The sequence below is a fragment of the Peromyscus californicus genome, unplaced genomic scaffold, assembly GCF_007827085.1.
Source record: "Peromyscus californicus insignis strain IS unplaced genomic scaffold, ASM782708v3 Scaffold_3__1_contigs__length_106647218, whole genome shotgun sequence".
Taxonomy (NCBI): Eukaryota; Metazoa; Chordata; class Mammalia; order Rodentia; family Cricetidae; genus Peromyscus; species Peromyscus californicus.
Genome location: NW_026294551.1, coordinates 49,431,688 through 49,449,139, shown reverse-complemented (window position 1 = coordinate 49,449,139; position 17,452 = coordinate 49,431,688). Strand labels below are relative to the sequence as shown.

General features: G+C 46.1%; 1 protein-coding gene across 1 annotated transcript in view; it reads left to right on the top strand.

The window, feature by feature from the left end:
* The first annotated feature begins 12,996 nt into the window (after positions 1 to 12,996).
* Trpv1 (transient receptor potential cation channel subfamily V member 1) overlaps positions 12,997 to 17,452 on the top strand; it is a 42,398-nt gene continuing 37,942 nt past the window's right edge. The window contains exons 1-2 of the mRNA XM_052756153.1: positions 12,997 to 13,110; positions 15,482 to 15,682. Coding sequence (XP_052612113.1) covers positions 13,105 to 13,110; positions 15,482 to 15,682 — 207 coding nt within the window. The 5' untranslated portion in view covers positions 12,997 to 13,104. The remainder of the gene's footprint in view (positions 13,111 to 15,481; positions 15,683 to 17,452) is intronic.

Below are 17,452 nucleotides of genomic sequence, written 5' to 3'. Positions count from 1 at the left end.
TTATTTATTGAGATGGAGTCTTGCACTTCCCAGACACAGATGCCTGGCATTGCACCTGACTGAGCTCAGATTTTTCTTTTTCTTTTTTTTTTTTTGTTTAAGATTTATTTATTATGTATACAGTGTTCTGCCTGCATGTATGCCTGCAGGCCAGAAGAGGGCGCCAGATCTCATCACAGATGGTTGTGAGCCACCACGTGGGTGCTGGGAATTGAACTCAGGACCTCTGGAAGAGCAGTCAGTGCTCTTAACCGCTGAGCCATCTCTCCAGCCCCTGAGCTCAGACTTTTCAAGCAGAGGAGAAATGGCTGCTTGGGGTTGATGGGTGATGTGGTTAAGAGGGTGGGATGCTGGATGCACTCCTGTCTGTCTAGAAAGTCAGCGACTCAGGTCCCCTGGGCTAAGGGGATGGTGACTTCCTTCATCTAGTGATGTGTCCTCGGAGCCTTGCCCCAGACAGGGCTGGGTGTCTGTAGAAGCCTCCTCCTTGCCTTGTCTGCTTGTTATCAGGTCACTTCAGACAAGAGCTGCTTGGCTCCAAGCAGCAGGGGGCCGATGAGGGCGCCAGCGCCGACCGACCGACCTCTCCCAGGCAGTCTAGGTTGTAAAAGCTTTTTAAATTCTTGAATTCTTCATTAACAAGAATAAATGTCCTTTTAATACTAAAACCCTTCCTAAAGGGGAGAGCAGAGATCTAATGATTGTGGTCTGGTCCTCTGCCTTCTTTGCTCTGAGTCTCCTGGATTCTGTACCAACCGCACAAACCATCAGCCACATCACTGGAAGAGCTGCTTAAAATTTCTCGGAGCCAGGCTGCTGTCTTGTTTTGCTTTCTGCTTCTGGGAAAGAGGAAGCGAGTTGGCTGCTGCTGATTCCTGATGATGGAGTCCAGCAAAGTCAGGTTTGGGATCAAGTTGTGCTGTTTTTAATGGTGGCCATAATTCAGGTTGGCTTTAGTACCGACCGCATGGAGGCCCTGTACTGGTCCCCCTGGGAGATCCGGAATTGAGTATAGAAGCCTGTATCTTCAGGAACACAGCCAACACGGTCAGGCACCTGCAACTTGAGCAGAGGGCTAAGTGCTTCAGGGAGGACACAGGCAAGCAAGTGGGAGAGCTGGGAGTGACTGGCACTTTCTGAGAGGCCTGTGGTTAGGCCTGTTTTCAGGGTCCACTCTCAGGCTCAATAAAAGAGGGAGAAAAATAGGGACCATAAGCAAAGCTAAAAGGCAAGCTGCAGACAGGGCGAAAACATTTGCCCATGTCGAGTGGGTGAAGGACAAACATCAGGCCAAGAAAGGGCAGATGGACCAAGGGTCCCCGAAAAACAGTTCCTGGAAGGGGAGGAGACGATGCTCCGTGTCATCTGCAATTAGGAGAATGCAGATGTCAACCACCACGAGACATTGTTTTCCACCCACTGGACTGAAAGAAATCAAAAGGCCTGGGAACATCAAGAGTTGTCGAAGGAGTGGGAAGTGGGTTTATTACAAATACTGCAGCTGGTATTTAAATAGTGTAAATGAGCTGGTTTTTTGTAGGGCAGCTTGGCCAGGCCTGTTAAAAAGGGTGGCTGCTATGCCTCAGAAATTATACTGCTTGGAACTGGTCCAGGAGAAGCACTTCACGGCACCTTTGTTTATAGTGGTAAAAATGTGCCGTTTACCTGTGGGGACTCATCACACACATGCAGTCAGGCCCATGGCGTGGGACGACACTTAGTCGTTAGAAAGAATAGGGCACATTCAAGCATATTGACACACAGACTCAAGACATGTTGTTGGACAGCAATAGACACAGTCGAGTATTATTGTTTAAGCAAACACACCCAGGTCAACTACATAAAACAAAACCTGTGGTGTGAGTGTCAACAGTAGACAGTCGCCCAGGAAGAGTACACAGTGATAAGGAGGGGGCTGCAGCTAAGCGGAGAATGAGCAAGCAGGACTTTGGCCCTGCCTGTAGTATTTGAAGATTTTTTTTTTCTAAGTTGAGAGTGCATCTATTTATTGTTGTGTCATTACAAGCTTCAAAATATAATACAGCTCTTTACCAAGGGGAAGGAAGAGGGAGAGAAAGAGAAGGAGGCACCCGCTGGGGCAGATTCTGGGACAGACTTCCTAGATTTACATACTAATTATTAGGTCTGTGGAGCTGGGGAAATTTTAAAAGCATCCTGCTTTATTTTTTCTTACGTGGGGATAACAATCACATAATCAATTCTCAGCACCCATATGGCAGCGCACAACTGTCTGTAATCCCAGCCCTTCGGAATCTGGTGCCCTCTTCTGGCCTCCACAGGTACTGCATGCATGTGGCACACAGACATACATGTAGACAAAACACCCCTACACGGTAATTAAATAAATAAACAAGCAAATAAATTGCCACATAGAGTAAGTGAATTACCATTTTTAAAGTGTGTTAAACAACCTATGGCATATTATAAGCATTCTATTTTTGTTTTATCATAAAATTACAATTCAAACAATGTAAAAATGGGATCAAAAGAGTTTTGGAAACAGATGAAGGTATGGAACTGAAGCTGGGGGATTGCAGGGACTGAGGTAAGAAGCCCACACTTAGATTCAGGTAGCAGTGTAGCTGTGAGGAGGCTGTCACAGGAGGAAGTGCCCGTCCCTGTCCCCATCTCTCAGGGGAGCTTAACCTGACACCAGGCAGATGTTGTAGGTCCCTGATGTCCGATGTCCAAGCTTTAACCTATAACTTGCCTCTCTGCTGTGCTGCATGCCAGGAATACTGACAGACTGTTGACAAGGTTCCTTTGGAGTCACTGTTTCATCTATCTGCAACATGTGTCCCCAGCCATTTATTTATTTTTTTTAAAGATTTATTTATATATATGGTACTCTGTGCGCATGTACATCAGCAGGCCAGGAGAGGGCATCAGATCCCATTACAGATGGTTGTGAGCCACCATGTGCTTGCTGGCAATTGAACTCAGGACCTCTGGAAGAGCAGCCAGTGCTCTTAATCTCTGATCCATCTCCCCAGCTAATTGTAAGGCTCACTCCCTTACTCCATGTTCTTCACATGTCACTTCAGAGAGGACTTCCTGGACCACCTCCAGTAACCTACCACAGTCTTTCCCCTCCCCCCTCTGCACATTTTCCACAGCAATTAAAAGTGCCTGGTATCATGTCTTTGCTTGTTTATACTCTGTCTTCATCCTGGCGTATAAGCTTCCTGGAGGCAATGGGCTTGTTCATTTACTTTGTGTTCAGAGACTAGACTAGAACCAGTCTCTGACACCCATTAGACCGTCAGTTGGTATATCATGCAGTCACCGTGCGTGAGTGAATGAATGGATGTCATAGCCTGGGAATAATGGAAAGGGGCACGTAACTCTCATTCTTTGGTTCCCTATGAGGAAATTTGTAGAAAAATGCAATGACCTTGGATCCCAAGTCTGGGGTCTGAGATCAGACACAGCCATAAAACTTTTACCCTGCTTGGCAAGTGATGTTCTTCAGTCAAGGACAGACTCTGACCTCTGTCTATTAAGTCTTGAGCATGCCCAGTTGCTGTGAGCTGTTCTGGATTGGCACATTGTGTCAGCATTCTTTTCCTATTCCTGCTGCATTAGTTGTCATTAAATTTGCATGGTGACATGAGAAACAGCCATATCTGAGGAGAAGATACATAAGGGAGGTACACTGTCTTTTTCAAAGGCTTTGGAAAACCCTGAGGCCCAGGGCAGGGTTAGAAGCTGTCTTAGTTAGGGTTTCTATTGCTGTGAAGAGACACCATGACTACAGCAACTCTTATAAATGAAAACATTTAACTGAGGTGGCTCACTTACAGTTTCAGAGGTTCAGTTCATTATCATCATGAGGGGGAGCATGGTGGTGTGCAGGCAGACATGGTGCTGGAGTAATAGCTAAGTAATAGCTAAGGCGACAGGAAGTCAACTGAGACACTGGGCAATATCCTGAGCATAGGAAACCTCAAAGCCTTCCGCTAACAAGGCCGTACTCACTCTGACAAAGCTACACTTCCTAATAGTGCCACTTCCTATGAGATTATGGGGGTCAATTGCATTCAAACTACCATAGAAGCTGTGTTAGCATTCTGATGCTTACAGAGAGAAAAGGTTAATTTCAGCTCACAGTTTTAGAGGTTCCAGTGAATTGCTTTGGGCCTATAGTGATGTATCATGGTGGAAACATGTGGGAGAGACAAATATTTTACTTCATAGTTGGGAAGTAGATGAGACAGAGAAGAAACTCATGCCCCATGATTTCTCTCTTTAAATTTTTAGGAGATTTTAGCTGGGCATGGTGGCACACGCCTTTAATCCCAGCACTCGGGAGGCAGAGGCAGGCAGATCTCTGTGAGTTGGAGGCAAGCTTGGTCTATAGAGTGAGTTCCAGGATAGGCTCCAAAGCTACACAGAGAAACCCTGTCTCGAAAAACCATAAATTTTTTTTTAGGAGATTTTATTTTTATTATGTGTGTATGAATGCTTGTCTGAATGTCTGGGTACCATGGGCATACAGTACTCTCTGAGGCCAGAAGAAGGCATTGCATCACCTGGGGCTGGAGTTAGATTGTTCTGAGCCACCCTATGGGTGTTGTGAATTGAGGCTGGGTCCTCTGGAAGAGCAGCCAGTGCTCTTAACTGCTGAGCCACCTCTCCAGCTCCCCACAATCTCTTTTGAGAGCTCACCCTCAGTGACCTAAAGATCTTCCACTAGGTTCCTCCACCTCAAAGTTTCTACCGCTTCTCAACAGTATGAGATGGGACCAAGACTTTAATCCGTGGGCTTTGGGAGACATTGCAGTCTGAACTATCACAGAAGAGAAAGACTCATCATCATCAGCAGCATCACCTTCTCTAGTACTTACTGAGCATTCTCTATGTACTGGCAGTGTTCTGAGTGCTCTTCATGTATTACCTCATTTAAGGTAGACAGCATCACATAGACAACACATAGGACTCTAACCAGAACCTTAGTTTAACCCTTGCTTTTGCTAGAATAAAAGTGTCAGGAACATTAAGATCCAGGGGTCCAGAGTTCCAAGTGCTTTCTAGTTCTGAACTTTCGGATGGTTGTCACCAAGGTAACATGACCACCACCCTTGTCCTCAGGATTGGTTTTAGAGGGATCCTAAGAGGAAAAAAAAATACACAAAGAAAATCGGAGAACACTGTGAGAGACCCTGGGGTAAGGTAAGGGGGACTCATTTGAGCTGGTGTGGTGTGTGTGTGTGTGTGTGTGTGTGTGTGTGTGTGTGTGTGTTGGCTTGGGCGGGGTAAAATTCTGGCTTCTCCAGCACACCATTATCCTACAGGAACACAGGTGTCTTCAGGGATAAAACCAAAGCATTAGGCAAAAGTTGTCCCCATCCAGCTCCAGAGTTGGTGACTTATAGTCTAAGGATTATGTAACATCATTTGTTCTTGGGGGCCAGATGGGAAGCCCCGGGATGAGGAGATAATTTGTGGCACAGGCCTAGATTACCTTTGGATCCACCCAGGATCTATGCATCCTTCCTCCAGACCTTAGGGCAAGACCTGGCTCATTGGCATTCCTGGCCAGAGTAGCTAGTGTTGCTGGGGAAAATGAGCTCGTAGGTCAGGATAATAGACACTTGAAGAACAATTCTATTCCTCAAGGAAAATGTTGCTCTGGGTTAATTTGATTATATGAGACAGAACTCTTACAATGGTACACACTAAGAATTTAAAATTGCCGGGTGGGGGTGGCACACGTCTTTAATCCCAGCACTTGGGAGGCAGAGGCAGGTGGATCTCTGTGAGTTCCAGGCCAGCCTGGACTACAAAGTGAGTTCCAGGAAAGGCGCAAAGCTACACAGAGAAACCCTGTCTTAAAAAAAGAAAACAAAAAGAATTTAAAATCAGCTCGATACAAACCAGGTGTAGTGGTGCATGCCTATAATCCCAGCACTCAGGAGGCTCAGGCAGGAAGATGGTGTTGTAGAGGCCAGCCTAGGCTGGGCTACAGACCCAGTCTACAAAATTTAATTTGATACACTATCTAGGGTTACTATTACTGTGATGAAACTCTATGGCCACAGCAACTCAGGGAGGAAAGGGTTTGTTTGGCTTATGTTTCCATATTACAGCTCATCATCAAAAGAAATCAGGACAGGAACTCAAGCATGGTAGGAACCTGGAGGCAGGAGCTGATGCAGAGGCCATAGAGGGGTGCTTCTTATTGGCTTGCTCCACATGGCTTGACCAACCTGCTTTCTTATAGAACCTAGGACCACCCACCCAGGAGGCCCCACCCACAATGGACTGGGCCCTCCCCCATCAAGCACTAATTAAGAAAATGCCCTACAGGCTTGACTACAGCCTCCTTTTAGGGAGGCATTTTTTCAATTGAGGCTTCCTCCTTGCTGGTGACTCTAGCTTGTGTGAAGCTGACATCAGCTAGCCAGCACAAACACTAAACAGTGTTGAAGGGAGATTATATCAGCATGGGCACCACAAAGGAACATGTGAAAAGAACCAGGAGAATTAGCTATGAAAAACAAGGAAGCTGAAACGGAGGGTGTAATACATGAACTTAATAGCAGAATGGATGACACTTCAGAACACACATCGGACTGAAAGACCAGGTTGAGATGTGTCATGGGGCTGGTGAGGGGGCTCAGTGGGTAAAGGCTCCTGCTGCCAAGCCTGGCAACCTGAGTTTTATTCCCAGAACCCGCATGGCAGAAGGAAGGAAGCAACTCCTGCAAGTTGTCCTTTGACCTCCACACTCACTGGCATGCAGATGTACACATGTGTGTGCACACATGTGTTCACAAAGTACATGTGAAAACAGTTATTAAAATTGAAGACCGTCAGAAGGAAGATGGAAGACAAATATCTATCTATCTATCTATCTATCTATCTATCTATCTATCTATCATCTATCTATGTATCTATCTAGCTGTCTTAGGGTTTCTATTGCTGTGAAGAGACACTATGACCACAGCAACTCTTAATAAAGGAAAACATTTAATTGGGGTGGCTCACTTATAGTTCAGAGGTTTAGTCTATTATCGTCATGACTGGAAGCAAGGCAGCATGCAGGCAGACATGGTGCTGGAGCTGAGAGTTCTTACATCTCGACTCATAGGCAACAGGAAGTGGTCGTCTCACTGAGTGTGGCTTGAGCATATGTAAGACCTCCCTCAAAGTCTGCCTCCAGTGACACACTTCCTCCAACAAGACCACACCTAACTCCAACAAGGCCATAACAGTGCCATTCCCTTTGGGGGCCATTTTCTTTCAAACCACCACATTCCACTCCCTGACCCCCAAAGGCTTCTAGTCATATCATAATGCAAAAATGCATTCAGTCCAACTTCCAAAGTCCCCATAGTCTATAACAGTCCCAAACTTATTTAAAAGTCAAAGTTCAAAGTCTCTTCTGAGATTCATGCCTTCTCTTAACTGTAATCACCTATATAAAAAGATCAAAATCAAAAAGCAGATCACATACTTCCAACATACAATGGCACAGGATATACATTACCATTCTAAAATGTAGGAAGGGAGCACAGTGAGGAAATACTGGACCAAAGCAAGACCAAAAACCAGCTAGGCAAACTCCAAACTGCATCTCCATGTTTGATGTCAAAACACTCTTCAGATCTCCAACTCATGTTTCTTGACTCTAAAGTACTTCTTTCTCTTGGGCTAGTTCCACTCCCTGTTAGTAGGTCTTCTTGGCAGGTATCTTACAGCTCTGACATCACCAACATCTTGAGGATTCCAAGGCAATCCAGGCTTCAACTTCACAATCATGCAATGGTCTTTCTAGGCCTCCAGTCAGGGACACTCCTGACATGTGCCTGGTCTCAGCAGCTTCCCTTAGCGGTGGAGGCAAATTCTGTAGCCCCTTTCTTCTATCCTTAACTCCAGAACCATGTGGCCAAAGCTGCCAAGTTCTGCTGCTTGCTAGGGCTGGAACATGGCCCCCTTATTCAATTACATCTTCACCAGCTTTCTGTTTTTTTTGTGGTTTCCTTCACTGCCTAAGCTTGGCTGTCCTTGAACTTGCTCTGTAGACCAGGCTGGCCTCAAACTCAGAGATCCATCAGCTTCTGCCTTCTGAGTGCTGGGATTAAAGGTGTGCACCATCATACCTGGCTCTAAGCTTTTCTTTAATTTTTTTTTTTTTTTTATAAATTAGAAACTTAGCTGGGTGGGATCTTGCCCTGAGGTCACCACTTGCTTTATTCCATTCCTTAATCTGTTTATCTCCTTGACTACAGGGTTTAGCTCCATTCTACTTCCTGCTGCTCCTTTTCTCCTCAGCTTGCTCCTTTTCATTATAAATCTTTATAATGACAAGGGCAACTCAATTAAAGAAAACATTTAATTGTGACTCATTTACAGTTCAGAGGTCTAGTCCATTATCATCATGGCAGGAAGCAATGCAGCATTCAGGCAGACATGGTCTAGAGAAGGAGCTGAGAGTTCTTATGTCTTGACTCATAGGCAACAGGAAGTGGTCCGTCTTACTGGGCATGGCTTGAGAATATATGAGACCTTAAAGCCCGCCTCCACAGTGACACACTTCCTCCAACAAGACCACACCTACTCCAACAAGGCCACACCTCCTAATAGTGCCTCTTCCTTTGGGGACCATTTTCTTTCAAACCACCACACTGTCTGTCTGTCTATCTATCTATCCATCCATCCATCACCCATCATCTATTTGTCTATCTATCTATCTATCTATCTATCTATCTATCTATCTATCTATCTATCTATCTATCTATCATCTATCACTTATCTATCATCTGTCATCTCTATGTCTATGATCTATCTGTCATGATCTGTCTGTCTGTCATCTATCATCTATTTGTCTATCATCTATCTGTCATCTATCATCTATCTGTCTGTCTGTCATCTATCTGCCTGTCATCCGTCCATTCATTCAAGAGAGGCAGAGGATATAAACAGAAGCACTAACATCTGAATAATATGAGACCTGGAAAGAAAAACGAAAGTGAAGAGGAGGATGTAAAGAAATAATGAAGAAAAACTTCTCCTAATTGACAAAATAAGATGGAATACCCCAGATTGAAAGGGCCCAAGGAATGTGTACTAAACCCCACAGCTAGTTATGTTCCAGTGAACTTTTTTTTTAGATTTATTTATTTATTATGTGTACAGTGCTTTGTCTGCATGGCCAGTAGAGGGCACCAGATCTCATTACAGGTGGTTGTGAGCCACCATGTGGTTGCTGGGAAGAACAGCCAGTGCTCTTAACCGCTGAGCCATCTCTCCAGCCCCTCCAGTGAACTTTTAAGGACAGAAAATTTAAAAGCTCACAGAGCCCTAGGTCAGATCCCACACAAAATAAATAGGAACAGATGAGCACTGAACTTTTTCTTCTAGCAGCACTCTCTTGAAATGACAGTGGGAGGAGATTTTGAGTACCTGTTACTGCTTCCACATCACAAATTATCTCCAAACTTAGTGGCTTATAGACAGCTACCACTTTGGGTTCAGCTGACTGACTCTTGTGCATGGTGTTGAAGGAGGCTGCTTCAGTATTCATCTGGGGGACAGACTCCTCAGGGTGGCTCAAGATGGCCTTACTCAGTGCCTGGTACCTTTATGAGGAAGACTGCAGGGCTGGTTCCCCCAGGAATGTCTGCTAGATGTCTACATGTGGCTTATGTACTTTCTGGCACAGTGGCTGCAGGGTATCTGGGCTTTGTACTTGGAGGCTGGTTTCTCTGAGAGATGTGGGGGTTACAACTCTTTGGTGTGTGTGTTTGTGCATGCGTGGGCACAAATGTGCACCATGGCCACATTCTGACCATGTGTGGTGGTCAGAAGACACATGGAGGAGTCTGTTGTCTCCTTCAACCATATGGATGCAAGGACTGAACTCAGGTCATCAAGCTTGGTGGCCTGTACTGATATCCACTGAGCCGTCTCACTGGCCCTTCACGTTATTTTTTGAGATAATATCTCTCACTGAATCTGAAACTCACCCTTTTCACTGGACTAGCTGGCTAGTGATCCCCAGGGACCTATCCATCTCAGTTTTCTAATGCTGGGGTTATAGCCATGCCTAATTTTTACCTGGGTATTGTAGATTTGAACTAGAGTCTTCCTTGATCTTACCCACTGAACAACCTCTTCCGCCTTGGCCACAGCATGTCTTATAACCTAGCCTTATTGTCCCCAATTATGACTTTCTCCACATTCTTTTGGTCAAATAAGTCACCAGGTAAGCCCATAACTAAAGGAATAAGATTTAGACACTGCCCCTTAACAGGAGATACAGCAAAGGATGTGTGGGAGTCTACCACAGTTAATGTTTGTAGAGAGTGAAGGAAAGGCTCTTTGAACCTAGACATTCCAATGGATCAAGCTGCCATTCAACTTTGAGAACATGAAAAGCATTCTGAGGCTCGAAGAACTGCAGATGCCGAAGACCTATGCTGTGAGCAGTTTTGGTTAAAGTATTTAAGTCAGGGCACAGAGGATTTCATAAGGTGTTAGAAGAGATAGATGGATGAAATAAGCTTGGTCAGACCTCTTCAATGTCAAAAATTGTTAATGAACTTGAGGTTGGGGAGGTGCTCAGTGGTAGAACATGTGCTCAGTATTCAGGAGGTCCTAGGTTCCATCCCTAGTACAACAAATAAGCAGTTAACTAGCTCAGAACAAAAGAAAAGAGAAAAAAAAACATCTGGGTGATCAATCTGGTATCAAACCTAGAAAATTTTGTCATGATGAAGGTTGGAAGGACGGGATGAGCAAGGGGCCTTGAGAGTTCATTAAGTATCTTCTCTTAGGGGATGAGGGAGATGCGGAATCAAGCTGGAAATGAATTTAATAAACCAAACCAAGCCAAGTCCGAAAATAATCTGAGTATGTAGTACCCTGACACTCAGGAAGCTGAGGCAGGAGGATCACAAACTTGAGACTAGTCCTGGCTATGAGCTATGTAGCAAAATCCTGTCTTAAAACACCCAATCTAACCCAACCCTTTCCCACCCACCCGCTCCACCCCTGGGCCCCACCCCCCACACAAGAAGAATGAATGTTAAAAAGAGAGAGAGAGAAAGCAGAGCAGAGGTTATTCACACGGGAGGAGTGAGTGACTTGCCCAGGGTCACTCAGCCGCTCTGATATCAGAACCCTGTGTGAATGAAGCACTGTCACAGAGTGGAGAGGTCTGTGCTGTAAACTCGCTTGCAGAGAGGATCCAAGGACATGCCTCTACTCACTCAATGCTGTTTTCTCCACTTCCGTTGTCTCCTTTGTTGCAGGCTCTGAATGGATGGAGCGAGGGCCTGCCCTTGTATTTGAGCCCAGAGCTGTGAGCCCCTTGGTCACATGGCAGGATGGCCGTTGTAACACTGGTTTCCTGGCTTCTCTGCCCAAGCCAGCATCCCATCTCAGTGTGGCCACGGGATTTGGCTGTGCAACCATCTTCTGGCTTTTGAAAAACAGGTCCGACAACTGTTCTTTGAATCAGCATGTGATTTCTGGGGTGCGAATAGACAGGGATAGTGAGTCAGCATTTCTCTACCTGCTGCCCTGTGCCTTGAGTGTGGCCTGGCACAAGGTGGAGTCACAAGGCTCACATTTGGTCTAGAATGGTTCCATTTGTGGAGGCTCACCATTGGATATCTGGTTTTAAACCAGGACGGGATTAGGGTGGAGGTGGGGTGGGAAGGGAGAGGGAGAGGGAGGGAGGGAGAGACAGAGAGAGCAAGACTTGTCAAGGTGAGTTCACAGTGGGGTCAGGGCTGTAGGGGACAGGGCCATGACCTTCTTTCCTGGGCATAGTGCTTCTTCCCCCAAGTTCCCTCCCTTGGGGCAGGCTTGGGATAGCTTTATCTAGAGTGGCTGGGGCAGCCTTTCCCAGGGAGTCACTGTATTGAGCTACAGTATGTGAGGTTGTGGCTGTGCCCCAGCTGTGCCTTGTCTAGTCCCCTCTGTTCACAGCTAGGTACATCGTGAGCTTCCGTATCCTCGTTATATCGTGCTGAACTGTTTTTGGTATGACAAACAGCCCAGAGTTCCTGAAGTCCTATGATGCGGCTGGCACCATTCAAGACTATGTGGTTGCCATGCTGTGTGGCTTGCCAAGACCCCTGATGTCTGACCAGAATGCAGCTAGCTGGGGCTATTTCAACACCCAGAGCCAAAGCTGGAACTTGGAGATGTGAGTATGGCCTCGTGGGTGGATCCAGAGGGGTGGTGTCTGGAGGGAGAACTTGAGTGGGGTTTTAGAACTGTCACTCTTCCCTGTTTTTTAAAGAGTAGGGACAGAGGCTGTCTACTGGAGGGATACTTTCGACTTCATTTTACAAACGTTTGCTTTTCAGGTACAGAACCCCAGGGCCCTGTAAGTTTGCTTCCTTCAGGGCCTCCAATTTTGAGCCCTGAGATACAGTTAAAAGCACATGGTAGTTCAGGTAAAGAGCTTTGTGGTTTACTTCATGCAGCCTTCACTAACCATGAGCAATGGATGCATGGGGTGTTCATGAGGCCGCTGGGCCTGATTTGGTTTGGAGTGTGCTAACCAGCTGTAATGGTCCTGGGGCCCTGGTGTTCCCTTTGCTGAAGGGTTGTGTCCCCTTCAAACACAGGTGTTGATTGGAATGCCCTTGAAGTCTGGCTCATCTCTCACCCCCGCTTCCATCCTCCTCTTCTATTTATTTCTACCTCTTTCTGATGGCTGCTGTTGAGACGGGTCCCCCCGCCCCCAACCCCACTCCACGGCGAATCTCAAGTTTTTGTTCACTATCTACAAAGCCCAAACTCATGACTTTAAAAATGCCAGAGATGTTTCATGATAACACTGCATTCTGCTCTCCCTTCGGCTGTGTGTAAGCTGTAGCACCGTTTCCAGGAACCGGGAAAATCCAGATGGCCAAACACCCCGGGAACTCTAGGGCTCACTTTTGTTTTGCAGACTGGAAGTGGCAGGCTTTCCTGTGCACCTGCTCCCCGACATTGCAGAGCCAGGGAGCATGGCAGGCAGAACCTCGCACACATGGTTTGCAATCCCAAAGGGCACGCAGGTGGGCGTAGCCCTGGGCGATTTACAAGCCTCTGTCTATTCCTGCATGGGCCAAAGGACTGATGCAGGTGAGTTTGCCTTTTGTCCCCTCCTCAGACTCAGGCTGCTGTCTCCTCAGTACCAGCTCTGACCCAGGGTCTGTGACCCATAGTGTAGCTACAGGCTCAGCATCCCGTGAAGGTGGAAACACCTTCATCCCTGCAGGGAATTCTCTGCTTGGAAAGCTGACAGGCCTCAGAGTTCTATCTCCTTGCATTGACCTAGGGTCAACTAGGGTTAGGAGAGGGAGAAGGCTCTCTTTTTCTTTCTATATACTCCATGACCAAGTAAATAGAGATTAGCTGGAACCATAGCTCACTGGCAGAGTACTTGCCCAGCGTGCACAAGGCCATGGGTTCTGTTCTCAGCACATGAGGGGTGAGGCAAGAGGAAGGGACTAGAGCTGTTATTGCGTCAACAAAAGTTACATTAATGCACTTCTAAGTGCAGAACCCTTTCTGTCAGGACATAGTCTCCATTTGGTTTCTTTGTAAGAATCTGTAACACCTAAGGACATATAAAGTGGTGCAGACCCTTTGGAAAACAGTCTATGGGTCCTCACAGGTTAAATGTGGAGTTACCATAGGACCTGATGATTCTGGTCCTGGAGACACAGCAGGAGAACTAGAACACGTGTCTGCACAATCACTCCAACCCCATAGTTCATGCAGACACTGTTCACAACAGCCCTGAGTGGAAACAACCCGAATGGAGTGTGGAAACTGTGGGCCATCTATACTGTTCAAAGGGATGGCAGAACTTACTGTGAGTATTACAGTGTGAACAGTGAAAGGCATGAAGTCATACATCACATGCTTCCGTTAATAGACAGTGCCACAATGTCATGGCATATCCATGGAGAGAGAAGGATGATTAGTTGCTAGGGGCTGTGGTGAGTGATTGTTAAAGGATACATTTTCCTTTTAGAGTGATGGAGATGTTCTAAAATCGGTTAGTGGTGAAGGCTGTTCCTAGGAGATGGGGAAAGGACCACTTTTCCTACTGTAGGAACACAGATCACTTCTGACACTGGATGCACCGGGTTTCCCCAGACATCAGCAAACAATGAACTGTGCTTCTGAACAACTGTCTATAAGCTAAGGTTCTCATACTCACTCTATAGGTTCAGTTAATTTGCCTGTGTTGTTTAGAGAGATATGCTAATTGGTTTATTGTGAAGGATGTAGCAAAGGATACAGATGAAGAGGTGGATGTGGAGGACAGTGTATGGGAGATGGCATGTGAGTTTCTCTACCCTCTCTTCCATGCTACCCACCAGAATCCTCCATGTCTTAGTTACAGAAACTCTCTTTATCCTGTGTTTAAAAACCCAGGTTCTCTGGAAGAGCAGCCAGTGCTCTTAACCACAGAGCCATCTCTCCAACCCCTAAGTGTTTTTTTGTTTTGTTTTGTTTTGACAGAATCTTATGTAGCCTTGAACTCTTTATTCTCCTGTCTCTACTACCTTCCATTTCCTGAGTTCCTAGGATACAAGTGTGCAACATCATGACTAGCTTTCCCTCACCCCTAAAAGCCATGATATTGAATGTACCAGGGTAACAATGCTGTAGCTGAATGCCACAGACTGGAAATTTATAAAGGAAAAGGTTTATTCAGCTTATGGCTCTAGAGGTTTGACAGTACAACATTGAGGGCCCACATCTAGTCTTGAGCTTTGTTGCAGATCATGGCATGACATCATGCATAAAGACAGAAAACTAGACAGGGTGGGCTAGCCTTTTTGATAGTGCCGCTCTTATCATAACCCACAAATCCATTCCTCAACGAGCCATCTGATCCAACTTGGAACATTCCTGCTGATCGCCCTTCTTAGCCTCATAATGGAATTGAATTCTGTCATGGGTTTGGATGAGGACCTTCTAATCATAGCAAGGCCTCCTCTTCCTGGGGTGGTTGGATTCTCTAGTTCCGTGGGCAGGGTTGGTGGGGTCACTTCCCTGGCCCCTGACCCTGAGCCTAGAGGTAGGCGGGGCCCCATGCTGTTTCTGGCTTATAGCCTTGCTAGAAGGTTTGATGTGGCATAGCACAGAGGTCTTTTTTTTTTTTTTATTCCTTCTGAGGCTGTTTTTGCTTTTGTTGTTTCTGATCCCTTAACAGATGAAGAAATTGGATACTGACTTGAGTTTGGTTTCTAAACCTGCTAGCTCTGAAAAGTAGTGAACTATTGCCCCTGCTTTACTTTATTAGACCGATTTTATTTATTAGTGCTTTATTTATTAGACTGAGTCTAGCACACACTTGGTGGGGACAATCGGCTTTGCCTCTTAAATAAGTACTCTCTAAGAACGCACACATTTTGCACACAACCACACTGGGCCCCCTGCTCCGTTATGGTGTTATGATATGTGACCCTGAGTGAGCCCTGCTGTCTTTGTGCAGTTCTCAACATCAGCACCTCTGTCCAGCTGGCAGCCTCCATGCCTGTGGGATTCCAGCCGCTGCAGACTCCGGATCCTGCAGCCCCGGTCGCCTTCTTCCCTTACTTCGACAGGACCTACCTGGGGGTGGCCGCGTCACTCAATGGAGGCAATGTGCTGGCCACGTTTGTCCAAATGCTCGTTCAGTGGATGGCGGATCTGGGTAAGGTGTAGCCCACAGAGTGGTGTGTTCTCTGCTTCTTGCCCTTGTCACTGAATGTGTACTGTCCGGATCCAGTCTCCCACCCAGCCGAGTCCCTGTATATTCCTGCCTGTCCCAGGAGTCTGAGCTCACAGCTTCCTTTCCTCTGTTTCTGAAATGTCACTGTACACTTTTTTTTTTTTTTTTTTTTTTTTTTTTTTTTTTTTTTTGAGGCGAGGAGGCAGGTTTCCAGGTACCTTTCCCCTGACCTTGACCATGGATTATTGTAACAGTTTCCCAGCTCCCCGGGCTCCGTAGTCTTACACCTCTACTAGAAAGTCCAGGTCTTATGGCTCCTTACATTTAAGGCCTCCCTTCTGATGACTACAGGTATCTGAAATGGAATGACTGGCACACATGAGCGAAAAGAACCACTGGTGTTTGACAACCTTATAAATCCTAACAGCACGCACTTCTGGTCGGCAGGTCCTGCCGAGATTTCTTGGAAGTTTCCTGGGACTTATAGAGGCCTCCTTTCTGCTTTCTTTGATTTCCAAAGAGGATCTACCAGGTTTTCCTCTGTTCTGTATGTGCGGTGGCACATGTAACTGTCGTCTACCAGAGTTCTGTCCTGTAAGCACTGAAGGTCAGCCATCCAGGTTTAGGGAAATTGTGGCCCTCAGATGCAGTGATCACTGGAGCATGCATTTCAAAGTCAGGTAACTGCAGGAAGCATACAATATGGGGACAAGATGAGGCATCAGCAGAAGGCACGTGGGAGGCTTCTCCTGGCTGTGCACACAAGTTGGCAGGCCAGGCCGGGGTTGACAGATTGAGGAGTAAATTCTACCTTCTTGGCTTGGATCCTATGGGTGCTTTTTGAGTTGCAGAACCAGTCCTTAGCCCATCCAGGCAAACTCTGTATTCAGATACTGCTGTAACTGGATTGGGTCTACCAACTGCCCTCTGTGCTGTCGGTAGGGGCTGTTTTCCTTACCTATAAAAGAGATAGTACTGTTCTGTTTACCGCTCTAATTGGTACTGTGTACCAGGGAGAACAGAGCCTAAAATGAGGCAGATTAAAGTTTCGTGCAATAGCTAACTTTATTCAGAGCATCAGACCTTAACTCGGAGGGTTAAGAAGAGTCACATGGCAAAACACGCTTTTCCCTAGAGGCTTACAAATAAATAGCAATAGTCAGTTGTAATAATCTAAAGCAAACTCGCTCCTGTCTGCTACATCTGGGAGGGGCACGGAAGCACATTCCAAGAGCAGCTCCGTGTTTTTAAATACACTGAGGACATCAGACTCTTGTCTTATTTTCTTGGAGCTTTCTCACAAGCACCCAGAATTCCCCTCGCACGACTCCATTCTTGGACCGTGTTCTATTCCGTGTGTCTCTCTGTGAGACCTTTCACATTCATGCTTCTTGTTTGATGAAGCAGGGGGTGCTTTCAAGATCAGTTTTTTATGTAATGTGACTTTTTGTGGAATTCTACCGTTATGTGCATTTGTGTCTTTTGATTGAGCAGTTGTCCCCCAAGGACTCAGTCTTATACATTTATATGCTGTATACTCTAAAGAACACGAGTTTTCAAAACGTTTTTCTCTGTTGGAGATTGACCCAACTCCTCATACATGTAAGGCAAACGCTGTCTGCCTAATCCAAGAACAGAGTTGTAAGAAAACCTTGATGAAGATTTGTATGTAGAGAGACAAACCCACCATTTTCCCCCAAGTCCTAGTCTTGACAGGTAGACACCCTAAATCCTTAAAGTTTCTCTGTGCAC